General features: G+C 42.6%; 1 protein-coding gene across 4 annotated transcripts in view; it reads left to right on the forward strand.

Moving 5' to 3' along the window:
• The window catches only part of COL5A2 (collagen type V alpha 2 chain), a 337654-nt gene that overhangs the window by 246144 nt on the left and 64289 nt on the right, over positions 1 to 27221 (forward strand). For all 4 annotated transcript variants that reach the window (XM_030579765.1, XM_030579766.1, XM_030579767.1 and 1 more), the window contains 7 exons: positions 3167 to 3220; positions 8828 to 8938; positions 11262 to 11339; positions 12502 to 12546; positions 13934 to 13987; positions 15571 to 15624; positions 17884 to 17937. In XM_030579765.1, the coding sequence (XP_030435625.1) occupies positions 3167 to 3220; positions 8828 to 8938; positions 11262 to 11339; positions 12502 to 12546; positions 13934 to 13987; positions 15571 to 15624; positions 17884 to 17937 (450 nt within the window). The remainder of the gene's footprint in view (positions 1 to 3166; positions 3221 to 8827; positions 8939 to 11261; positions 11340 to 12501; positions 12547 to 13933; positions 13988 to 15570; positions 15625 to 17883; positions 17938 to 27221) is intronic.

The following is a 27221-nucleotide window of genomic DNA, read 5'->3' on the forward strand; positions in this document are numbered from 1 at the left end:
ATACCCAACCACCCTCCAAGTTCACACCCAGGCTCCTTCCCAGCAATTTCTTCTCTCTCCCTCAGCTCCTCAATTACCCTGACACCCCGCACCCCAAGCCTTTGCACTGCTTCTGAGGGATGCCAGAAATACGGTTCTGTATTGTAGTTTAAATGAATTATTACTCAGAGTTCTGTATTAATATGCCTAGTAAGGAATCTAATTGCCAAAAAACATTTCCTGAATCTTTTTTGTTGTTTGTATTGTTACAGACTTACTTGCTGACAGGTATTTTGAAATAATGTCCAAAAATAATTTGATGTGATTATACTGTGTTATTTTGACAATTAAAATTTTGCAGAATTTTAAAATATTTTGTCCATAATTTTTAATTTTTTGGCACAGAATTCCTCCGGGAGTAATGACAATCATGCAAAGCAGCAAGGCAAGGCGTCTAGGCAGCAACCAGCAGGCAATGGGCTGTTGCTCAGGCAGCTTCCCCTTCCTATTGGGGCTGTTATATTGTCCAGGTACCCAGTGAGAGTGCTGTCTGTCCAGCCAATTAGAGGCCTCGGGCATGGCTACTGTCTGTCTGTAGGCCTTTAGCACTAAGGCTGTTGGTCAGGGGTAGCAATTTGGTGCAGTGGCTAAAGATGCTGCTTAGGAATCTAGCATGCCTGGGTTCAATATCAGCATCCTGGCAGTAACTATTAACTGACTGCTCTGTGGGCAAGGATTGTCTTTCTAATCTGTGTTTGTACCACACCTTTCCAAAAGGGGTCCTGGTGCATGACTGGCAATCTTATGCACTACAATAATACAAATAATAAATATTAATTAATAAATAATAATAAAGGGGCAAACCTTGTCTGAGCTTCCATGGTTGTGGAGGGTCCTGTCTTCAATGTAACTGCTATGACTCCGCTAAGCAGGGAAGGAGCAGGACTGGGGACCCTGTGCTGGTATTTAAACCCATTAGTATGCTGCAGAGAACAGCTCATTGAAGGCTAATTGAGATACAGCATGCAGAGGTTGGTTGAGAAGGGAGAGAAATGGGGCAGAGTCCTGTGGGTCCAAAAACCAGTGAACCTCCTGGTACTGTATGTCGGAAGCTGTAACAGAAGCCACATATTGTCTGCTACAAGTATGGGACCTGGTGGGGATGGAAGGTTGCATTTTTCATCCTCCTATGCAGGAATTGGTACAGGCCAGGGGTAGGATATGCTCATCCATGAAAGCCATAAATATTGAAAGAGGAGTGTGAGAGGGCACTAAACTTCAGGGGCCATATAGTCCTTCTGTTAGGTAGCCTACAACGGTGGTTTTCCACCTGTGGTCCATGGACCTCTGATGGTCTGCAGACTATGTCTTAGATTTCCAAAGGAGTCCATACCTCCATTTGAAATTTTGTAGGAGTCTACAAGTGAAAAAAAGATAGAAAACAACTAGCCTATAACAATAAGATGTAAGAAGCAGCTCACAAGGGAATGAGTTACACATAGCCAGGAATTCTGATATACTGCCCCGAGATCCAATGAACGTGGCAGCAGGAGTTATGAAGCCACAGAAAAGAGAGCATGAAAAAATAAATTAAGGACATGGACAGAGGAACCCAGACAATGCTAAATACTCCCTCTGGGAATGGAAATGAATCAGACATATAAGAGAGAGACAAATAAAGCAGCCCTAAGCTGCTGTAAAATCTTTGGCAGAATGCAGTTGTTCTGCTGAGCATGCACAATGACATCAGGAAAGGACAGCAGTGGTCTTGAGATCATAGGACAGAAGAAAAGGATGGAGCACATAAGAAATGGAAAGCAGGTTGCTAGGGGATTTCTGGCACTAAAACAAATGGACAGTGCCATAGCACCTATTTGAGTGGTTTTGGCCACCAGGTGTGTCTTGTGGATACTGAACCCATTGACCTATTTGTAGGGATTGATGCCCAATTCCACCCTGGTATATGTGCATGTGTCTGCTGAGATTCAGGGCAGCAGGGCCTGTCCTAGTATCCTTTGGAGAATCCTTTGTTCTTCAGTGTGAACCGTGTCCTTAAGGATTCATTTCTTCCTTATTTTCCAGATCTGCATCTAGCACTTCTCTGTAATGCTTCTTGCATCATTAAAGTTGCTGTCACCTCGTCTGGCCCAGGGCAGCTGTTCTGATCTCTTTTTTCTTTCCATCCTTTTTGGGTACTGCCTTCTGCTGCTGCTTTGTGATTATGTTTATACTTTTTTCCCTATTTGGTTGCTACTTTGGCTGCTGTGTGTGTGGCTTCTCCTATCATTTCCCTTCTCGTGTCCACCCTCTGGTGCTTGTTCATTTAGATGGGTATCCATTCCCAGGGAGAGAATTGCATGTATGCTGAACCCCTCTTTCTCTGTACCTTTTTAGGCTGAAATTTTCTTGCATGCACTCTTTCCTGCACTCCTTGGATGAAAGGGACCTCAGTCAAGATGCTCTTCAGGAGTAACACATTCACAACTAAAATGAATTTCTCTCTTCTTTTCCCCACCTCAGAAATAAATGAGAGATGTTGGGTGGAATTCCGCCCCCATTCAAGTCAATGGACTAGCAATAGGGCCAGGATTTTATCCCTTGGGTGTGATTTTCCATTGCCTTCCACCTTTCACCTGCACAAAGTGAGAGCAAAGTGGATGTAAAATGCTACCACCAGTATGACAGTGGAGAATTCTTTTTTGATAGAGGAGCCACTCGGGGGTCACTGCTTCTGGCCTCATGGCTAAAGTGCAGATCTGGTCAGATCTGCCTCAATGGTGCAGATCTGTGTTCTGGCACAGGGAATCTATGCTGAATTGCACAGAGGACAAGCACCTCTTTTGTAGACTGCCCAAATCCTGTAACCTGACTGCAGTGGAATAGCACTAGTTCTACTACCTCTGGGGACCTATATGCTTGAGAAAAAATGGGGAGCATTTGAGGCTCTTTGTGATTTTCATGATATTGCTGTCCAACACCGCTTTCCTGACTCTGTAAGAAGTGATTTGAAGTGAGTCCATCTTTTTAAAAAGCAAAAAACCCAAAGTACTGCCTCCCATTGAGTGTATGCTTTCCTGAGAAGGGCTGTTTTTATAAAATTACTTTTTAATAATTATTTCATTTTACGTTTTCAAAACTCTGTAAATCATTAGCTCAATGTATATAATGATTTTATTTATTCCTTTAGGGACCTCCAGGTTCACAAGGACCAAGAGGAGAACGAGGACCTAAGGGGAGACCCGTAAGTTGCTAAATGCTGTTCCTACAAGTTCACTTAATCAGTATTCACAAGCAGGGCTGACTTCAAAGTGCTAAATTGCTTTACATCTGCTCTAAGATCCAATGCCTTATAAACATTCCTGTTCCTTTCCACCTACCTCCCAAAACACAGATCACAAGGCCAGAGGATTTTATATCTACCAGTTCTCTGAATAGTTTGAAACGTGAATTTTACCTTTGAAGCAATTGACTAATGTCTAGAGGCATTGCCACTGACTAGTCATCATTTGCCGACACTTACCTAGAATGAGACATGAAGTATCTCATACCATTGTAGGCAATTAAAGGTAAATATTGACTTTTTAATGGCGACAACATTGTATCAGAGGTGATGTTAACAGCTTTCTGCAGCCCCCATTGGTCTGGAGCGGTGAACTGCTGCCAGTGGGAGCCACAAATGTCCAAACCTGCGGATTCGTCAGGTAGACAAACCGGCCCAGCCCGCCAGGGGTTTTCCCTGAACAAGCAGCAGCCCTAGTTTGAGAAGCACTGGCTTAGAGTATTTCAAAATGGAAGAGAGGGCAGAACGTGGAAGTATGTCAGTGAATAGTATTATTAAGACTGCATTTCCGAAATAAATGCTTAATAAAGGAATTTCAGCATCTGCATGATTGGTATGAACCACAGAAAGGCTGAAAGGGAATGGTGGAGATATCAAAGGAGTTGAGGTTCTTTCAAGTGGGGTATAAAAAGGATCCTTTCAATCTCAGAATTCTCTTCTCTGCTCCATAATGTTTTAGCATGGAAACTTTGAAGTAGGATTATTCTTTATAATGGTAGAGTATTTCTCCAACATGTTCCTTATTGAAACAAAACCACAGCAAAAATACAGGAGCTGCTTTAAACTGGTTTTTAGATTTTAAACAGCAACATTATTTCAATTTATCTTGGATACTCTCTCATCCTTTAATACAGAGGAAGTTCTCATTGACTGCCTGTGTCCTTGACCAAAGGCCAGACCTCTGAGACCCATAAGAATACTTTACTCCTTTCCACCCCCACTCCTCCCCCCCCAAAAATTTTGAGCCTGCTTTTGGAAAGGGGGGCCTCCATGCTAATGCTGACTTTTTATTTCCTTATGGACCTGCATTTAAGGAAAACAAAAAACATTTAGATGTAAATGAAGTAGCATTATATTTTTCAACTTTTATTTTAGGCATCAGATTATTTGTTAATCATATAATGTGATGAAATGCCACTTGGTGGATGAGTTTAGCAGCTGTAGGTTTATAAAATACATTGCATTGTGGGAGGAGAAGTTTTGAAATAGGAAGCAATGTAGCTGTCTGTTTAGCAGCAGCAACCTTTATTTCCGCAGTCTGCCTCCTGGGATTGAACAGTTACTTCTTTGAATTCAAACATTATTGTTCTTAGTTTTTACAAGCAATGTTTTTACATGATTGAAAATAAACTAAATCTTGTTCAAAGGGCTCTAGTTTCACTTAGTATACTGGTACAGTAGGTGTTAATTATATTACTGTCTTAATAGTATGATAAACTGTGGTTTGAAACTGTTTTACTGTGGACTATTTTCTTTCACTATAATTTCAAAGGCAAAACTTTGATCTTTTGTTTTCTGAGTAACAAATAACCACAGTATTATTGTATTTGCAATGAACTGTGTGCATGTTCAGAGGATGCCACCTTGTGGCCTAGCTGGATTATCTCTTACTTAAAATCTACCCATGTTTGCTGAGTTACTAAAAGATGTACAGAGACAAACAAAATGGTTTTACAAAACTAAAACATTCAATATGAGCTACCTCCAGCTGGTTAGTTGTCCTTTCCAAATAAATATAAACACACAATTTGCTAGTTTTCATTCCACAGTGTTGATGTCGCAGCTGATGAATTTTTGGAGGTTAAAAAAATGCTTCATGTTATATTTTTTCCTACCACAAAGTATGTGTCTAAAGGGATGTTTTGGTATAAAGCTAGTGCATTGTTGCCCTCAAACTCCATTTAGCATGGAGGGTTCAGTGCTTGTGGGCCAGTCAAAACAAAATAAAACACCTGGGGACAACAAATAAATACTATTGGCCATGATTTTCAAACATGACTGGTAATTTTGGGTGCCTCAATTTTTTGGGTGCTCAACCTGAGACATTTTAAAGAGGCTTGATTCTCAAGTGGCAGGCGCTCCTCACCTTACCTTAAAGGTACCTTTAAGGTATCTCAAGTTGGACATCAATTGTCATTTTAGAAAAGCTTGTCACATTGTTCATTGGCATACATATCTTCCTTCCAATGGGTTGATTCTGTCTTTTTCATTCCAGAACAAAGAAAAGAAAATTGAACAACACTTTGTTCCTGTTTTTAGATTGTAAGATGTTTGAGGCTGGCATTATGTCTACCTCTGTTCGTTTAAGACCTAGTATAATGGGGCCCAATATTGTCTGGGGCCTGTGGGTCCTACTGTAATTTACATATTAAATAATAATACAGGATTTCTGAGGAGACTCTAGTAGTCTTACTATCTGTGCGCATCCATCCTACAGGGATGGGCTCATTCTAGTCCAGAGGTGGGCAAACTTTTTGGCCTGAGGGCCACATCGGGGTTGCAAAACGGTATGGAGGGCTGGGAAGGGAAGGCTGTGCCTCCCCAAACAGACTGGTCCCCACCCCCTATCTGCCCCTTTCAGATCCCACAACCCATGCAACCCCCTCTGCTCCTTTTCCCCTGACCACCCCCATCCAACCCCTCCCCCCACTCCCTGTCCACCCCCCCCAGGACCCAACCCCCTAATCGTCCCGTGCTCCCTGTCCACTGATTGTCTCCCAGGACCTCCTACCCCTTATCCAACCCCACCGCTCCCCGTCCCCTTACCATGCCGCTCAGAGCATCAGGACTGGCCTATTGGAAAGCCTGGGAGGTGGGTGGGTGCAAGCTGTGCAGCCCTGCAGGAGTGGCGGGCCAGAGCGCTCCCCATGCAGCAGAGTGGCTGCAGGGTAGGGGGGATGGCAGGGGAGGATCCAGGGGTAGCTTCTCTGGCCAGGAGCTCAGGGGACAGGCAGGACAGTCTCATGGGCCAGATGTGGCCCGCGGGCTGTAGTTTGCCCACTTCTGTTGTAGTCCATAGCTCCTGTCCAGTCAACAGCTAGAACTGAAGTTCAGACAGCGTGTATGTGTATGATAAGGAAAAAAGGCTGCTTTTCTCCCACATTGCTGGGATCACACGACTTCTGACTGAAAAAACTATATAACTGGAATTATGAAAGAAAGCATGAACTTGTCCCCTGGGAGTTTTGAGGAATTCTTTAGTAGCTGATATGGTAGACATAGGCTAGCCTAATGCAGTCCCCAACTCCCGGGGCACTCATTCCAATGCACAGCAAACCCTCAGATGATTACAGTCCTTATCAAACAGAAATAAACGCAAGCCAGCTGGTTATAACGGTACAGCATGTGTTTGTAATGATGGCTCATTAAGGAAGATTTCATAAGTTTTATGGTTGCGGGCCCTTTATAGAGATTTAGCAAAGTTCAAAGGCTCATAAAATGTTTCCTTCACTGTAATCAAACATTTCTCTCCATGTGTAGGTGGAAGTGAAAGTGGTGGTTGGAGCAAACACTTCAAAGTATTTATTCATTTAAAAATGGATTTTTACATGTCCATGAAATATTTCTATTGATTTTTGGCTGTTTAACTCCACTAATGTCTTGCCAGCTGCTTCTTTATTTAGTTTTTCTTCTCATACAAGCTGGATGCACGGGAAAGGGGACAATATGGAATTCACTAGAATGTCCATGTGACTGTAGTCACTCAGAGAAGCTATGGGATAGATTCTGGTCTAATTTATGCCACTTCTAATCTGAGGTAACTCCTTGGCATCAATTAACCTAGTATTTTCACTGGTATAGATCACATTCTGAAGCCTGGTGTACAGTAGAAAATTAAGTCAGCTTAATTACATTGCTCAGGGGTGTGAAAAAGCAGTGTAGGTGAGCCAACCTAGACAGTGCTAGGCTAACAGAAGAATTTTTCTCTTTTGATCTAGCTATCACACCTCAGGGAGATGGATTACTTGTGCTGACAGGCGAAACCCTCCCGTCAGTGTAGGTAGTGTCTACACTGAAGGATTGCAGTGGCACAGTTGCTCTGCTCTAGCATTTCAAGTTTAGGCAAGCTCTGTTCTTGTGTGTCATTTGTGCAGGAAATTCATGATATTTAGAGGTCTGTCTCTGATAGGAGGCTGCAAACATTCAGCTTCACTGAAATCTACTCTGTAATTCTTGCTACACTTACACTGTATGCAAGGTAAAGCATTTCTAAAGCCACAATAAACACCTTTTGGGAATGATATGAACTGTTCCTGGGCCCCTAAAAGAATATTTTAAAAAAAAACAGTCTAATTTATCTCCATAATTGATGGCTGCTGTTACTTCTAGACAGTGCTTCTTGTCTGAGGACCAGGAATGATCATGAGGATGGTCATGTCAGGTCAGACTAATGGTCCATCTAGCCCGGTATCCTGTCTTCTGATAGCGGCCAGTGCCAGATGCTTCAGAGGGAATAACCAGAACAGAGCAATCATTAAGTGATCCATCCCCTGTTGTCCAGTCCCAGATTCTTGCAGTCAGAGGTTTAGGAATACCCAGCATGGGGTTGCAACCCTGACAGTCTTGGCTAATAGCCATTGATGGACTTATCTTCCATGAACTTATCTCATTCATTTTTGAACCTGGTTATATTTTCCACCTTCACAACATTCCATGGCAATGTGTTCCACAGGTTGACTGTGCATTGTATGAAAAAGTACTTCCTTTGTGTGTGTGTTTTAACTCTGCTGCCTATTAATTTCACTGTCTGACCCCTGGTTCTTGTGTTATGTGAGAGGTAAGTAATTCTTCCCTATTCACTTTCTTCACACCATTCATGATTTTATAAATCTCTATCACATCCCCTCCTTAGTTGTCTCTTTTCCAAGCTGAATGGTCCTAGTCGTATTAATTTCTCCTCATATGGAAGCTGTTTCATACTTGTAATCATTTCTGTAGCCCTTTTCTGTACATTTTTCAATTCTAATACATCTTTTTTGAGATGGAGCAACCAGAACTGCTGTCAGTATTCAAGGTGTTAGCATACCACAGATTAACATAATGGCATTATGATATTTTCTGACTTATTATCTATCCCTTTCCAAATAGTTCCTCTCATTCTGTTAACTTTTTTGACTGCCACTGCACACTGAGTAATGTTTTCAGAGAACTATGCACGATGACTCCAAGATGTCTTGAGTGGTAACAGCTAAATTAGACATCACCATTTTGTTTGTATAGTTGGGATTATGTTTCCCAAGGTTCATTACTTTGCACTTATCAACACTGAATTTTATCTGCCATTTTATTTAATTTTGTGAGATCCCTTTATAACTGTTTGCTGTCAGATTTGGACTTAACTAGCTTGAGTAGTTATGGGGGTGATGTCTGCTTGAGGACCTTTTCAGCAGAAATATTATCATTCCCCTTGGGTTTAAGAACAGATAGTCAAACGTTTGTAATTTCTAATGAAGCTCACTAATATATTTGGTATGTATCTGTACTAATTTCTGGTGACTTTCTTTCTAGGGTCCTCGTGGTCCTCAAGGGATTGATGGGGAACCTGGTATCCCTGGACAACCTGGTGATCCTGGACCCCCAGGGCATCCAACTCACTCAGGACCAGATGGGAGGAATGCAGTAAGTTTTATAGATGCATAAGTATGGGACTGATGGACTTGGATCTAGCAATGTGCAAATGCCCCCAGTTCCCATTCACTACAGGATCTGACTTTCAGAGACACAAAACTGGCCATCAAAAGATGACTTAGGGTTATGGTGTTGTGGATATGATTCCTATCCAGTCATTAATCTCTGCCACCCATTCTGATTAAAATGAATGATACCTGGGGCCATGGGTGAAGAAACATAGTGAGTGTGGTGCCAGCCGATGGTAAGTGATCAAATTTGCAGAGTGTCAGTGTGGCTGTGTTTTGTACATGCAGTAAATCAGGATTAAGTATTTACATATGTTGGTATTTATTTCAGCCTCTTCTAACTTTAAGTTTTCTAACCAGCACAGGTTTAATTAGTGAATAGATACTTTTTGTGAATAGTTAAGATGATTCTTGCTCTCAATTTCTGTTGCATCTCTGAGAGGATGGGGATATTAACTTACTACTTTCATATGCTCATAGATAGTAGGCTTGGAAAAGACCATCAAGGTAATTTAATCCACTTCTCCTCTATACTAAATGGCTGGAGAAGGGGTGAGAGATTGAAATCTTTTCCCTTTAATTAAACTGAAACAAACGGATCAAATAAGAAGCTAATGGGAAGGGTGGAAAGTATCTGTCAAAGATGCAAATAGTGGCAAAAAGAGGATTAGTGATTTGGAAGGGCTGACTTTGGAGGAAGGTCTGAAAGAATTTAGTATGTATATTTTAGCAGTTAAAAAAATCCCAATACAAAGTGCATAAGAGTCAATAGGAATCCTTCCATTCCAGTGGACTTTGGATCAAGGCCCAAGGGACTGAAGAGAAACAGTATGATGGTTCATGGAGGAATAAAGAGAAAGATGGGATGATTTAGCAAAGGAAAATTTAGGCTGGACAATGAGTCAATTTGTTATTAAGTTATTTAAAGTATGATGGAGCCACCTTCTTGGTTGCGCAGTGGATTCCCCTTCGCTGGAATTATTGAGACTAAAGCTTTTTGAAGCATTCAGGGATGTTCTGTAGGGAGCAATCCTGAACAGCATGGATGTGGATTAGGTGATCTGCAAGACATTTCTTTACCAAGATCCTATGAAGTGTAGGATTGATTACGGGTTAACATGAAATAAAATTGTTCCTTTTCATATTTTGTAGATTACGTCATGTGTTGCTATTCTAAAGATATATTTCTTGATTCCCCACTGCATTACTGGCTTTATAGCACTGTAACTCTATTGAAATCAAAGGAGTTACGCTGATGACAGATGTAAAACTGGAGTAATGTAGTGGTGCATCAAGCACTGATAATGCTGGGCTGCACATTGGCTCATGATGTTGCTCTCAGGGACCCTAAACCCAGCTGATCCAGCCCTCGAAGGATCTCCCCAGCATTGTCTTTTGGTTGCTAAACCATCCATCTTTTGTGGCAGCTGGTCTAGAAAATGTAGTAGGAAGAGGCATGGCCAGAGCTCCCCTGCTTCTAAGAGTATCCTGGCTTGTGTAATGGCCCCATGGAAGGAACGGGACAGGGAAGCCTTCAGGCACCTGGGCACTGTGATAGGGGACCAGTCAGACACTGTGTACCCATAGAGTCAGAGGAGTGCAAAGGACAATGAGTACTCCTCAGTCACAACTGAGGAGATGGCTCTAAATAAGCAAAATAAAAAGGTTTTGGTTTTTCAACCATATCAACAAGCACATAGGCAAGAGAGGGATGCATGTTCATTGAAAAACCTCCCTGCTTTAATTAATTTGTTTTGTACGCTGGCACAGGATCACAAGAACAGCAGATGCTCTTCAGCTTTGCTGACTAAGGGAAATACGGTCAAAGTAATTATTTAAGATGAAAGAAAAAATCAGCTAATTGTCCACTTAGCTTCATATATTTCTAAATGTTAGGGACATTTATGTAAAAACAAAATAAAAAATGTGAGGCTCAGAAAACTCTGAAAAATGTCTGCAGACAAGATTAAGGTGGGTATAACATAAAAGTCAGGTAAAGAGAAATGTATCTCATTTCAAGGAAGATCTTTCCTTTAATAATAATAAAAAATCTTTTTTGACTTAAAGTGCAGTACGGTTTGAAAAGCAATTGTGCAAATTGTGAGTTACCTAACTCAGCTGCTCTTTGAGGGCGTGATCCAACTTCTGTTTAAGTGAATGAAAAATTTTTTTTTATGACGAAAATATTATTTTCCTCTTTAGCTCTGCAGAGCCAGAATAAATAATGAAAAGTCAGTTGTGTAGTTTTCTGACTGTTGCATCATGAACACAATTGCCAGCTAAAATTGGGCTTCTCATTTTTACAGCCTTTTGCAGCTCAGATGGCAGGATTGGATGAGAAATCTGGAATCAGTAGTCAAATGGGATTCATGCCCGGTGCAGTGGTGAGAACACATTGACTACCTCTGTATGGTAAAACAGATCTGAAGTAGAACATGTATGCAAGGAATGAATGAATAGCAAAGACATCCACCCAAATGCCATATGCTCCCTTCATGTAAATGCACTTAACACTTTTCATTTCAAGCCAACATTTGATTCTCACCCAGGATCACAAGTGGTTTACTTGTTTGTTCCTATTGTTATATTAATATTGTTTATTGGTTTGTTGCTGTTTCCTTCCCTTACCCCTTCTTGTACTGGAAATGTAATATGTAACCCATCTGAAAACCAGGGGTTCTGTATTTAAGACAGAACATGAAACTTGCATGATACCAATTCTTTGTGACTCTGTCAAAATACAAATTCTGCTCTCCTGTAGTATTCTCTTATTTCCCTAGTATTCCTAGAAGCCGGGTGAGAATTGCTTTCAAACAAAACTGTTATTGCTCTCAGAGTTGAGGTTTCAATTCAATAAGTTATTTTTCTTAAATTTCCCTCCTTTAATAGGAAAATTTCATGAAATTCTGAAAAAAATTATTGTGAAACTCGACCCTTTAAAAATAGTTGTTAAGATTTCACAGACCCAAAACACTACTGAGGCCCTCTCCCATACATTTAGTGTAGCAGGATAAGCACAGTACAGCACTGGTCCCACAGTTCTACTCATTTGAATAATGAGGCAGAGATTTGAGTTTGAATTAATTAAACATGATATTTGGCTACCTTGTACTTGACAAGTTTATTTTTGATTGTTTCATTTTTGTTGTAGAGTAAGGCAGGCCTCAAAACCTCACAGGACCTAAGGCCTCACCGCACATTCCAAGCTTGTAGCATAACTAGGAGAGTTTCTTTCCTCCTACATTTAGTGACTCTACAGAGAAAAAGCAATTCAAGGTTTTCAACCCCTTCTGAATTACATGCGTCCCAATGTTCTGATTCTTCTTCGACTCCCTTCCTCTTCTTCCCTTCCCCTTTTGACTCCCTTCTGCACCTAACAGCCCAGTGTCCAATGAATATCAGCTCTTTATGCTTCCAGAGGCTTTGACCATAGAAGTGTTAGTTTGAAGGTCACCATCAGACATGCTCTTTCGCTTGGTTTACATGGTGAGATGATTTAATTTCATTTATTTTAAGCGATTTAACAAGCGCTTGTGTTTTTAATAGGGTCCAGTGGGTCCAAGAGGTCCGCAGGGTTTACAAGGACAACAAGTAAGTGATTTGTTCCGTGGTGTTTTTCACAGATGTACACAAAAGGAATAAGAACAGACCAAGTGCATGATATCTAAAGGGTTCATGTAGGCCCTGTTTCTGGAAAGTGTCCTTCATCAAAAGTGTATGTCCTTTGCTAGTTAGGGATGTACTTAAGCATGTGGTTAAGTGCTTTCCTGATTTAAAGCCATAAAGATGAAGTGCACACAGAGAAATTCCACCCTAAAAAAGTATCAACTGATCTTGTATTCTTATGTAATTCTATGAAACACAGTGGGCCAAATCTATCCCATTAACTTGGATGGAGTTACACCTGAGGTGTATTTGGCCTGTAATTGTCTTTTTGTCAGATGCTTACAGTGATGATCCTTGCTAATTATATTGCTATTCAGAGATAGCATAATACCAGTTATGCATCTTTCTTAAAGTTTTCCCAAATTGTGTGCCTGTTTATAGAACGAGTAGCCTGCAATGTCTTAGCCTATCCCTAATTCTTACAAGGAATTAGGCAGGACAGTCCAAGCACTACATAATTAACACAAGTTGCCACCGAGCACTATACCCAGAGAATTACAACATAACCTCTTTTATTTCATTGCCATTTTTCAGTCTTATACCACAGGCATCTGGATACTCATGATCTTAGTTGCATGTGCAATTTCTGCTCAAGTCAGAAGTTACTTTCTCATTTTTAAACTGATTCCAGTTATCAATGAAATAGCTTTGTTTCAAATTTACTGGCCAAATTCTGACATCCCTGTGAATTTTGAATACTACCTTACTCCTTCAATAATTCCACTGGTTTGTGGCTCTCTGTTATTGTTCTATTGTGGTGAAGTGTTCATCCTGATATTTGACGTACAAAGGAGAAATCCGTTTAAAGTAAATACTACATTCTTCAGAGTTACCTTCTGCACCGAAAGTCAGGAATCTTGGTACCTACAGAAGTCCAGTGATGGTTTATCAGGCTTCAGAAGACAGTCACGTTAATCCAAAGAGATTAATTTGCTATCAGGTCCAGAAGAGGTCTTTTTACTCAACACATATTTTAATCTTAAATAATAGAAAATGTTGGCTATTAACTTTCTCTGGCTTCAGTATCATCACTGGGCTAGCTTCAGATAGGGAAAAGATGTGCTGAGCTGCAAAATGTGCATGTGGCTCAGGACTTTTCCAAAGTTTGAGGGGATTAGGATGCAGAGTATTCATTTATTCCATTGTCATGACATGAGTTCGAATGTGGGTCCAAACTATCTCAAGAACAGTCATTATTCCCATCTGGGTTGCTAATTGTGTCTGTATAATTTTTACTATTTGTAATAGTTTTCCAGACTACTAACTTTGGTTTAATCTATTCTATATTTATCCTTTTTTGGCTCAATTTTAGGGTGGTGTTGGCCCCACAGGCCCGCCAGGTGAACCCGGGGAGCCAGGACCAATGGTAAGGTCAAATATAAGTGCATCTTCCCAATGTAAAATTGCAGACTGTACAGCAGAGACTATTCTAAATTCTCACTATACCATAGGCTCCTCTCTTGCTGCATGCACCAAAGGGACCATGTGACAAGGGCTGCAGTCAGGACTGGTGGTAATATTTTTCTGCTGGTTCACTAAGTTTTAATTGCTTTGAATGGCAGTAATGGGAGTTGTGGTGGATCACAACCTCAACAGGAATGATCAATGCAATGCTGTTGCAAAAAATGCAAATGTATTAACAGAGGCATAGCATGCAAGTCACAGGAGGTGATAGTACCGCTCTATTTGGCACTGGTCAGGCCAAATCTGGAGTATTGTGTCCGATTTTGGTCACCACTTGTATAGAGAGGATATAGAGAAACTAGAAAGGATCCAGAGACGAGTGACAAAGATGATCAATGGGATGGAACACAAGCCATGTGAGCAAAGGCTGAAGGACCTGGGTATGTTTAGTTTGGGAAAGAGGAGATTAAGGGGGGCATATGATAGCAGTCTTCAACTACTGGAAAGGCTGACATAAAAAAGATGGAGAAAAAATGTTCTCTCTTGCCACAGAAGGCAGGAGAAGGGGCAATGGGTTCAAATTACAGCATAGCAGATTTAGGTTAAATTTCAGGAATAACTTCCTAACTGCAAGAACAGTAGGACAATGAAATGAAATGTACTACCTAGGGAAGTCATGGAAGCTCCTTCAGTTTAGGTTTTCAAAAAGAGGCTGGATAGCCATCAGTCTTGGATGGTTTAGACCAGTGGTGGGCAACCTCGAGGCCCATCAAGGTAATTTGATTGCGGGCCGCGAGACATTTTGCTGACGTTGACCGTCTGCAGGCATGGCCCCCTGCTGCAGTTTGCTGTTCCCGGCCAATGGGAGCTACAGAAAGTGGCAGGTTGAAGGGACATGCTGGCTGCTGCTTCCTGCAGCTCTCATTGCCCACCACTGGTTTAAACACAACAAATCCTACATCTTGGCAGGGTGTTAGACTAGACGACCCTTGCAATCCCTTCTATTCCTATGATTCTAATGATTAACGCCTTTCATCCACTGATCTCAAAATATTTGAAGGTGAGTAAGCATTAGTATCCCTGCATGGCTGGTGGGGTGATTTAAACAAAGAATGATGGTCCCAAGGTCACACACCAGATCATGGGCAGAATCAGAACTAGAGCCCGGACTTCACGAACCCTGCTGTAATCACTAGCCCTCGCTGTCTGCCAAGAGAGTGGATACTGCTATTAGTTTCACCTGACTTCAATGTGTAAGGTCTGTAAAAGGCCCCTGCTCATGATCCTAACTACGATTTTGGAATAACTAAAATAACTTTCACCCTCATAGAATTCATCCCACTTTTTATTCAAAGCCTAGTGTCTCTTTCCTAGGGCATTGTGTAATAGAATGGTTGAGAAGGGATCAGAATTATGATGTTGCTGAAAATTAAATCTTCACTACTGTATGTTGTCTTTATAAAATGACCTTTCAGAATGAAATATATTTATTTTCTGGGAGACTGTTTTGTGGATTAATTAATGTATGATGTATTTAATTACTAGGGTCCAGCTGGTGCTCGGGGCCCCGAAGGACCTCCAGGCAAACCTGGTGAAGATGTATGATTTTTTTTGTTTTGTACCTTGTTTTACTTTTAATAAAACATGTAGGCTTCTCATGTACAGTTGCTGGCCAGTGCAAGTGTGTGTTCTGATTATTTCTATCCATTTCATTTTCACTGTAACCTTGCTACTCACCTCCAGTGTCATAGCTACTAACTTCCTGCCAAAGACGACAAGACTTCTGTCTTGTCAACAATATCCCTTTTTTATCTTGTGGGGCCAGTGGTGAGCTATGCAAAGCACTTACTCCCCCACAGGGCTAAATGAAGCATCTTCCTAATGTTCCTTGCCCTGCTAGCCCTCAGCTTGAGATGCCTTGTTTGAAATCAAAGCCAGGATTCCCATGTAATAGTGAACCTGAGCCACCCCCTGCTCTCTCTCTCTCTTAAGAAAAGCTTTGGAGCACTATGGGCAGTTAAGGAGAAAAAAGGACCACAATAATGTCGATCTGGATCTTTGACATTATTTGTTGTTATTTTTAAACCATTTGATTTGTTCCTCAAGATTTAACCACATCTGAAAATGAAGGAATGCGATAACCATTAGTTATAATTGTGATGTGTTAGAGCAGGGCTGGGCAAACATTTTGGCTCGAAATCGGGGAATAGAAATTGTATGGTGGGCCATGAAGGCTCACAAAATTGGGATTGGGATGCCGGAGGGGGTGCAGGCTTTGGGGTGGAGCTGAGAAGTTCGGAGTGTAGGAGGATGCTCTGGCCTGGGATTGAGAGCCTCGGAGGGTGGGAGGGGGATCAGGGCTGGGGCAGAGGTGGGGGAAGGGGTGCGGGCTCTGGGGTCAGGCTGGGGAAGAGAGGTTTGGGGTGCACGAGAGTGCTTCGGGCTGGAATTGAGGGGTTTGGAGAGTGGGAGGGAGATCAGGGCTGGGGCAGGGGGTTGGGGCATGGGGAGAGGCTCGGGGTGCAGGCGCTGAGCAGCGCTTACCTCAAATGTCTCCCAGAAGCAGTGGCATGTCCCTTCTCCAGCTCCTACGTGGAGGCGCAGCCAGGCAGCTTTGCTCACTGCCCCATCTGCAGGCACCGCCCCTGCAACTCCCATTGGAGTGCGTAGGAGCCCGAAAGGGACCATGCTGGCTTGCAGGAGCTGCGTGGTGCGGTCTCTGACCCTGCGCCCCGGCCAGAGTGCCAGAGTGGAGCTGAGCCACTGGTGTGGCTTATGGGCCGGCTTCAAATAGCTGCGGGCCGTAGTTTGCCCACCGCTGTGTTAGAATAACATATCCCTGTTTTGAGCAGGGGGTTGACTAGATGACCTCCAGAGGTCTCTTCCAACCCTAATTTGCTATGATTCTATAATCCCTCTGCCATCAGTTTGTAACCTCATACTACTAGGTGAAGGATTTTCTGGTAGCGCACATGTATCTGTGTTTGTAAAAGCATGACTGTTGCACTTAATTTTAACAAGTGGTAAAGTTAAAAGTAAAAGTCAGTTAATGTTATGGAAATACATTCTATTTTGTGAAATACAAATAATTTGAGCAATAGGAATCTTAGGAAAGGATCAGCACTTAATCCACTGAAGCCAATAGAGCCCAGACTCCTAAGAGGTCCATTAGTTTCCTTCATAATGTATAATGTCACACCACCTCTGTCTAGAATTTTCCTTTTCCTGAATCCTTTTAGCTTCTTTAAGTCTAGCGCCCTGGATGCTTTATAACTAATTCATGCAAATAAAGGGTTGCTTGGTTGGTGGCTATGACTAACTGTAAACAATCCTCTTTAAAGTTCACTTGCTCAATTTGAGCCAGATTTCTTTCGCCTTCAAATTGTACAGAAAATGCTTTCATCGACTTATGCTTAATTATTCAGACTTTTGCACAGAGTCAAGAAAAGATACCAAGCTAAAGCCCGAACCACTGTAGGTTAATATTACCGCAGAAAATTTTTAGATCATGAACAAAGTTAAATTATCATTACAAAAGGTTACATTTTTACTAACCCAGAGCAAAACTAATCTGCAGCGCCATCTAGTGACATTGAAGTACACTTTTGACCCACTTTAAGCCCAATCCTCCAGAGTTTTCATAAGAATTTTGTTACATTAATAAATGTAGCAATCAAATTTATTACTGTAGTCAGCACAATTCAATAGATATTATAGGGCACGAGTGTAGTTAATTTATGTTACTGGAAAGAGAACGGATGAAGATGATTTGTTGAATGAGAACATGAAGTTTGGACAGAGAGATAATATGGTAACTTATTTTGACTTTTTTATATCTTCACTTTTTTTGTTTTTTAGGGTGAGCCCGGAAGATCAGGACAACCAGGCGAGACTGGATTCCCAGGATCTACAGTAAGACCGTGATAACTTATAGTTTAGCAGACATACTGTTTGTGGCATTAATAAATATATTTTTTCTTTTTAATAAAGTGGTGCAAAGTAGTGATAGTTACAATTTCAATACATTTGTAGTCAGTTTCCTAATGAACTAATACAATGCTATATTTTAGCAATGATTGTCTTGGGTTATCCCTGAGGGTTCTTTTACAGGCCCACAATGCCTCTAAAAGACTTCAAAGGAGACCAGATCTAAGATTGGGGTCAGTATACCTTCTTATAGACATATGTTCTTATTCATGGTCACCATCTCAGAGAACTCTAAAACTAAACGTAAAAATTATAAATGTATAACAGCTGTGCCAGGATGCTTGTACTAGAATGATGTCACTGATACAGAATCTCATCCCATGCAGCGAATAATGTTTTCATCTGCTGCCGTATGGCAAAATTCATCCTTGACAGCAATGAATGTACACCATTGTTGAATATAATCCATCGAGCGTGAATCAAACATTTCCCAGCATCTTGTGTAGTGATTTACACCAATGTGGGGTAATGTGGTACTGGATCAGAATGATCACCACTTTGCACTGGTGTAAATAACAACTCAAGGTGTAAGGTAAGGGCAAACTGGGTGCATAGTACACATATGTGGCTTATTAGTCATGTGTTTGCTTGCCAGTTTAAGAGCTACTCCTGTTTAAAGATAATTTTTGTCTTTGTTCTCATATATAAAATCTGCTGCTAAGGCTGAATTCTCCTCCATGCTGCATTCATGTTCAATGGCAGGCAGTAGTGACAGGGGGAAAATCTGTATGTCATTTTCTACCTGAAAATTAAAGTACTCAATATCATCCTGAACATTTGAGTTTGAGATGCTTCTGCAAATATGTAGTTTTGTCAGAGGGAATTTCTATTTGCAAACGTCTTATCCAAGCTGGGCACACATTTTAATATAATTTGCACCATTTATAAGTCTCTGATAATTTTGAGGTAGCTTTGTTAGAATGCATTTAAGGTTACAAGCAGGTTTGGTCACGTGGAGGAAGTTACATGGATTGTCCTACTCACATGGTATTTCTTTCGGTTCTTTGATTGGCTGTGTGTGCGCCACATATTTACCAGAGAAGGCATTTTTACTTAGTGCCTCAGAGGAGATGTTGGACCTGTTTAAACAAAACACAAAAGGAAAAAAAAGTCAGGAGAAAGCAGTCAAACCTCTCAATTGTCTGTGTTTGTCAGAGTTGAGCAGGCAATAGTCTGGAGCCTTTTATGTTCTTGTTCTCATATGTATTACATAGTATTCACTTGATGTACATTACTAACATGTACAAACTTACATTTTTAATATGCACAATATACTTTACAAAACTGCTATGGGAAAGCTGGATTTCACAGCACAAAATTGCTTGAAATAAAATGATAATAGATTTAATGTGAAATTTCATGAAAGAATTATTGTCATTTTTGCCTCAGCACATGCAAGAATGTAGAATTCCTCCCCAGAACTCATATGAGCATTACAAACATAGGCTCAGCTCATGCTGTGGCTTGTGCACTATGGGCTCAGTCCTGCATTGTGCTGAGCAGCTCCAGAAGGTGCAGAGCACTGCAGCTCACATTGGAGTTAATAGAAATATTTGGTGCTCAATGCTCCAGGGGAAACTTTCCAGGATCAGCCGCCATGTTTCCAAGGGCACATGGTTGGTAAATGAAAGGGCTTCTAAATATATAGTGCAAATGCTGCCGAGGGTAGTAGTTGGTAGTTCAGGTTATGCCTTGTGATGGGTTGTTCTACTCCCTGCTGGATGGTGCTATTTCCTAGCAGTTCTGTGGATCAGTTCAGTCAGGTCAATGCTCCTTCCAGTCGTTACACCTTGGTAGTTTTTCCTCTGTAGCCCCTCTCTTGATCTCAGGAGCCGCAGCTGTCATCTTCATTTCTCAGACCTCTAGTCAGATCACTATTCTGATTCCCTTTCGGGCGAGAGTGTATCAAGATTCCTGCTCTCCAGCAGTCTCAGGCAGTCTTCTGCTTCACTGCCTCACAGTGCCACTCCCACAGTGGCTGGCAGGAGATCCTGGGCCCACCCTCTACTCCAGGTTCTGGCTCAAGAACCTCTGTACACAGCAGCCAAGGTCCATTCCATGCACCTTGCTGCCTTTCACTGAGCCGCTTCCATGCCTCCTGGCCTTCCCTGCGCCTCTCGGTTTGCCAGTCTCTTCTCTTCCACCTCCCAGGCAGTAACTTTAGGCAACATGTCTCTGCAGCCCCTCAAACACTCCTCACTGCTCCCAGGGAGTGACTGCAGACTTCTCCCTGCTGCCCACTGTGCTTTAAATTTCCTGTCTTTTTTGTAGAAGTCTCACTTGTTCCTCATAGGTGAGCATATCTCTAGTCAGCTGCCTCCAACCTAAAGACCCTCAATTTGCATCCTCATTAGCTGATTGGCCCCACCAGACCTAATTCAACTCTTGCAGGGCCAGTGTGGGGAGCACATCCCATCACACTCCTTCTCAGAGGAGCAGAAATATATGCTGCATAAAGCATCTTCTCAGCCCTCTCTAGGAATCCCACATTAAGCAGTAGGATTTCTGGAGCATATTTGGGCAAAATTAGGCTTCAGTCTTCATCTGGTTCCTCTGTGCACTAATGATTACATCAGTTACAGGTTTAAAACCTGTATTGTCCCAAATTAAAAGGACTCATTGCAGTTGTAGGAACAAACAAATTAGCCTTTGGTCATTAGTGCACATATATGTGGTAAGCAGACATAAATATAAAATTCCTTAACTATCCATTAATGCTTTATAGTAAAGATAGTACCAGACCAAAAGCACAAAGTAGAACACCTCTATACTTCAGGAATATTTGGATCTACATCCAAATCAAAATTTGATAGTTCAGGCTCATTGCTGCTTTGTACTGCATTCCCATGTTCTAGGCATGACTTCTACATGACCCCCCTGTAAGGATGAACTAGATACTGCTAATATGTACTCTCCAAAATACCCAGGGAATAGAAAATGTGTTTGGAGTGTGAGAACAGCTTTGCGGGAACATAGTCACTCCAAACCACATATTTATGCATATCTATATGTATGTGTATATCTATAGCCACATCACCTTCTTAATTTAAATTGCTCTTAAATTACATAGGAGATGGGAGATAATTGACTCAATGTATTTATTTATAAAGAGAACCAGCTGTCAGACAATTGTAAGTGCTTTAACTTAATTCTAAAATACACAATTCATAATACTTGCAAACCCACTTTAAAACAACCGTGACTGATGGAACACAATAGTGAACAAACTGGGCATTGCCCGGCTAAACCAGAGGAAGGATAGGAGACACTTCATATGGATTTAATCAGGCCGCAAACTTTATTATTAGATACTTGGGACCATCTGGCAGATAAAAGTGTACAGTGCAGGCAACTCCATGTTCATTCAAATAACTACTCGTGGCTTCCACCAGCCCCCTTCATTTTCCATCTGGGTCCCCCAGCCAACCCATGCCTTGGACCTTACCATCCACCCCCATTCGTAGGAAAGGTTAAGATGGGCTACAAGGGAGGGGGGTTGGCTCCCTGCCGTACCATAGGAGCCCCGACCCACCTTCCATTCCTTTAACCAGCACTTCCTTTTAAAGTCCCTTATGAAGCCATTTATCCAGAAGTGGAGGCCTTCCCTATGGAGTACCCCCTCCTCCCTGCTTTCACCAACCTGTGTCTACATGGAGCCATGCTGCCTTGCATGCCTGGATCCTCTGCTACCTGCTGCTGTTGCCTTGCTTGCTGCCTGAGAAAGGGCTTCTAACCTGAGGACTTGCATCTTCTAAAACCTTCTGCCCTTATATGCCCAGGAGATGAGTCAGCATCGCCAAGCTGACCCCAACCCACCTTTTTTTGCAGAAGTTTCTGACCTCTTTCCACCCTCACCCCTCATAAAGCACTATTACCTTCCTGTGGCAAGCCTGGACAATGTCCTTCCCCATCAGGTATGGTGCAGTCAATCATATAGAAAAAACATTTTAAAAATCCCTCTCTTCTGAAGATCACAACCATAGACTCATAGACTCTAGGACTGGAAGGGACCTCGAGAGATCATCGAGTCCAGTCCCCTGCCCTCATGGCAGGACCAAATACTGTCTAGACCATCCCTAATAGACATTTATCTAACCTACTCTTAAATATCTCCAGAGATGGAGATTCCACAACTTCCCTAGGCAATCTATTCCAGTGTTTAACTACCCTGACAGGAACTTTTTCTTAATGTCCAACCTAAATCTCCCTTGCTGCAGTTTAAGCCCATTGTTTCTTGTTCTATCATTGGAGGCTAAGGTGAATAAGTTTTCTCCCTCCTCCTGATGACACCCTTTTAGATACCTGAAAACTGCCATCATGTCCCCTCTCAGTCTTCTCTTTTCCAAACTAAACAAACCCAATTCCTTCAGCCTTCCTTCATAGGTCATGTTCTCAAGACCTTTAATCATTCTTGTTGCTCTTCTCTGGACCCTCTCCAATTTCTCCACATCTTTCTTGAAATGCGGTGCCCAGAACTGGACACAATACTCCAGTTGAGGCCTAACCAGCGCAGAGTAAAGCGGAAGAATGACTTCTCGTGTCTTGTTTACAACACACCTGTTAATGCATCCCAGAATCACGTTTGCTTTTTTTGCAACAGTATCACACTGTTGACTCATATTAAGCTTGTGGTCCACTATGACCCATAGATCTCTTTCTGCCATACTCCTTCCTAGACAGTCTCTTCCCATTCTGTATGTGTGAAACTGATTGTTCCTTCCTAGGTGGAGCACTTTGCATTTATCTTTATTGAACTTCATCCTGTTTACCTCAGACCATTTCTCCAATTTGTCCAGATCATATTGAATTTTGACCCTGTCCTCCAAAGCAGTTGCAATCCCTCCCAGTTTGGTATCGTCCGCAAACTTAATAAGCGTACTTTCTATGCCAACATCTAAATCGTTGATGAAGATATTGAACAGAACCGGTCCCAAAACAGACCCCTGCGGAACCCCACTTGTTATACCTTTCCAGCAGGATTGGGAGCCATTAACAACTACTCTCTGAGTACGATTATCCAGCCAGTTATGCACTCACCTTATAGTAGCCCCATCTAAATTGTACTTTCCTAGTTTATCTATAAGAATATCATGCGAGACCGTATCAAATGCCTTACTAAAGTCTAGGTATATCACATCCACCGCTTCTCCCTTATCCACAAGGCTCGTTATCCTATCAAAGAACGTTATCAGATTAGTTTGACACGATTTGTTCTTTACAAATCCATGCTGGCTATTCCCTATCACCTTACCACCTTCCAAGTGTTTGCAGATGATTTCTTTGATTACCTGCTCCATTATCTTCCCTGGCACAGAAGTTAAACTAACTGGTCTGTAGTTTCCTGGGTTGTTTTTATTTCCCTTTTTATAGATGGGCACTATATTTGCCCCCTTCCAGTCTTCTGGAATCTCCCCCGTCTCCCATGATTTCCCAAAGATAATAGCTAGAGGCTCAGATACCTCTTCTATTAACTCCTTGAGTATTCTAGGATGCATTTCATCAGGCCCTGGTGACTTGCAGGCATCTAACTTTTCTAAGTGATTTTTTACTTGCTCTTTCCTTATTTTCTCTTCTAAACCTACCCTCTTCCCGTAAGCATTCACTATACTAGACATTCCTTCAGACTTCTCAGTGAAGACCAAAACAAAGAAGTCATTAAGCATCTCTGCCATTTCCAAGTCTCCCGTTACTGTTTCCCCCTCCTCATTGAGCAGAGGGCCTACCCTGTCCTTAGTCTTCCTCTTGCTTCTAATGTAGTGATAAAAAGTCTTCTTGTTTCCCTTTATTCCCATAGCTAGTTTGAGTTCATTCTGTGCCTTTGCTTTTCTAATCTTGCCTCTGCATTCCTGTGTTATTTGCCTATATTCATCCTTCGTGATCTGACCTAGTTTCCATTTTTTATATGACGCCTTTTTATTTTGTAGGTCACGCAAGATCTCAAGGGTAAGCCAAGGTGGTCTTTTGCCACATTTTCTATCTTTCCTAACCATCGGAATAACTTGCTTTTGGGCCCTTAATAGCGTCCCTTTGAAAAACTGCCAACTTTCCTCAGTTGTTTTTCCCCTCAGTCTTAATTCCCATGGGACCTTACCTATCAGCTCTCTGAGCTTACCAAAATCTGCCTTCCTGAAATCCATTGCCTCTATTCTGCTGTACTCCCTTCTACCCTTCCTTAGAATTGCAAATTCTATGATTTCATGATCACTTTCACCCAAGCTTCCTTCTACTTTCAAATTCTCAACAAGTTCCTCCCTATTTGTTAAAATCAAGTCTAGAACAGCTTCCCCCCAGTAGCTTTTTCAACTTTCTGAAATAAAAAGTTGTCTGCTATGCAGTCCAGGAACTTATTGGATAGTCTGTGCCCCGCGGTGTTATTTTCCCAACATATATCTGGATAGTTGAAGTCCCCCATCACCACCAAATCTTGGGCTTTGGATGATTTTGTTAGTTGTTTGAAAAAAGCCTCATCCACCTCTTCCACCTGATTAGGTGGCCTGTAGTAGACTCCCAGCACGACATCACCCGTGTTTTTTACCCCTTTTAGCCTAACCCAGAGACTCTCCACCCTTCCGTCTCCTATGTCCATCTCCACCTCAGTCCAAGTGTGTACATTTTTAATATATAAGGCAACACCTCCTCCCTTTTTCCCCTGTCTATCCTTCCTGAGCAAACTATACCCATCCACACCAACATTCCAGTCATGTGTATTATCCCACCAAGTTTCAGTAATGCCAATAATGTCATAGTTGTATTTATTTATTAGCACTTCCAGTTCCTCCTGCTTATTACCCATACTTCTTGCATTTGTATATAGGCATCTAAGATACTGGTTTGATCTTGCCTCCCAGCTTTGTCCTGACCCTCCTTCCTCTCTGCCATTATAGCCCGTGCTCCCTCTTGTTTCCAACCTATCTCCCAGGTCTTGTTCCCCACTTACCTGTGGGCTTTGCTCACCTGTCCCATCGAACCTAGTTTAAAGCCCTCCTTACTAGGTTAGCCAGTCTGTGCGCAAATAAGGCCTTTCCCCTCTTCAAAAGGTGAACGCCATCTGTTCCTAGCAGTCCTTCCTCGAATAGCATCCCGTGGTCGAGGAAGCCAAAGCCCTCCTGGCGACACCATCTTCGCAGCCAGGCATTCACCTCCACGATGCATCTGTCTCTGCCTGGACCCCTACCTTCAACAGGAAGAATCGAAGAGAATACCACCGGCGCTCCAAACTCCTTAACCCGTACTCCCAGAGCCCTGTAGTCACTCTTGATCTGCTCAGTGTCACACCTCGCAGTATCATTTGTGCCCACATGGATGAGTAGCATGGGGTAGTAGTCAGAAGGCCGGATAATCCTCGACAATGCCTCTGTAACATCTCGGACACGGGCCCCTGGCAGGCAGCATACCTCCCGGGATGAACGGTCAGGGCGACAGATGGGTGTCTCCGTCCCCCTCAGCAGAGAGTCTCCAATCACCACTACCCTACGTTTCTTATGAGTGGTGGCAGCAGACCTCCCAGCCTTAGGGGTATGAGGCTTCACCTCCTTAACTATTGGGGGTGATTCCCTCTCTCCTGTATCAAGAAGAGCATAACAGTTATCTTTTACCACAGCAGGAGGGTTTGCAGCAGCGGTGGAGCACTGCCTGCTGCTAGAAGTAACCAGCTGGCTGTGTCCACCCTGAGCCTCCTCCTCCACTGGTGTGTCAGACACACCCTGAGGCATCTCCTCCTCCACTGGTGTGTCAGTAGTCCTGTCAACTGGGACAGCTATGTCAGCTGTCTCCACATGGATACTGTCCAGGAATTGCTCATGGATATGGATGTTCCTCAGCCTAGCCACCTCCTCCTGTAGCTCTCCCACCTGCTGCCTGAGAGATTCCACCAGTAGGCACCTTTCACATTGGATGCCACCCCCAGCCTGGATATCAGTAAGTGGAAATTGCAAATTACAGTCTTTGCAAGCCCACACCAGAATCTGGGTAAAAGCATCCATGCTTTGGTGCTCTGTCTGGCTACAGGCGCAGGTGGAGGAGACAGAAGCAGTGCTGGCACAGGTGTTGCAGGTCCTCCTCACCACTGTAAGCCTCCCTCTGTCAAACTCTCTCAAATTCCCGTCTACAGCTCCCTGTCAGCTCTGCTCTGCTGTAAACAGAAAGGTTTTGGATGTGGCTCGGTTTATAGGTTCAGGGGACCAATGGGTCACAGATGAGACCAACAAGGGACCCCCCCTCCCTTCCTACTCCCCTTCCAAACTCCCTGTTTGCTAAGCTCCCTGGTCGCTTGTGCGCAGCTTTATAAAGCCCTGGCCTGAGTGAATGCCCCGCCCACTGGTTAAGGCTCAGCCAATTACCAGAGGCTTCTAGCTTTCAAACCTTCCTAGTAGCTCCACCTCCAACTGCCAGCTACAGCACACGGTCCTTCAAACAAACCAACCAAACAGACTGACAAACACAAGCTCAGCACACAGCAAGTAACCCACAAACACAAACACAAACACTGCAGACAGTCACTTACCCCACAGATGCTGTATGTGCTCCTCCTTCACCTGGAGAACTCCCTTGCAAAACTCCTTGTTAGCAGCTCCTGTTCGCTGAGTCCACTCCAAATATCTGAGAAAATTTAATGGGACTTGTAATGTGCCCTGAAGTAGAAAAAGTGAATTCTAATGTTGAAGGGCCCCCATTGAGAACATCCTTCTAGCTGCCTACTTTCTTTTCAAGCCTTAAAACTCCAGCTTGGGTAACTCTGTTGGCTCCAGCTGGGGCAGTATATCCTGGGGAGAGAGGTGATCTCTCAAGTAGGCAGGTCCCAGATAATTTAAGTGTTTTATAAGTCAAAGGCAACACCTTAAACTCTGCTTGAATCTAGGGGTATGTCTACACTACAGCTGGAAGTGGGACTCCCAGCCTGTGTAGGCAAACTTGCACCGGTTCAGCTTGAGGAGTGTGAATACCGTAATGCTGTTGGAGTCTCAGGCTAACCATCTGAGTTCAGATCGCAGGGATCATGTGGCCTTGGGAAACCAAACTGCAATATCCCCAGTAGTATTTTTAGTGTGCTAACTCAAGCCGAGCTAGTGCAAGTCTGTCTACCTGGTCTGGGAGGGTCGCTGCCAGCTGCAGTGTGGACATACTGGGTAATAATTTGCACCTTGCATAGTGCCACTGACTTCAATGCTACTACAACGGTAAGGTACTCGCAGTGCAAGTAAGGGTACTAG

Source organism: Gopherus evgoodei, chromosome 11 (genome assembly GCF_007399415.2).
Source record: "Gopherus evgoodei ecotype Sinaloan lineage chromosome 11, rGopEvg1_v1.p, whole genome shotgun sequence".
NCBI classification, from domain to species: domain Eukaryota; kingdom Metazoa; phylum Chordata; order Testudines; family Testudinidae; genus Gopherus; species Gopherus evgoodei.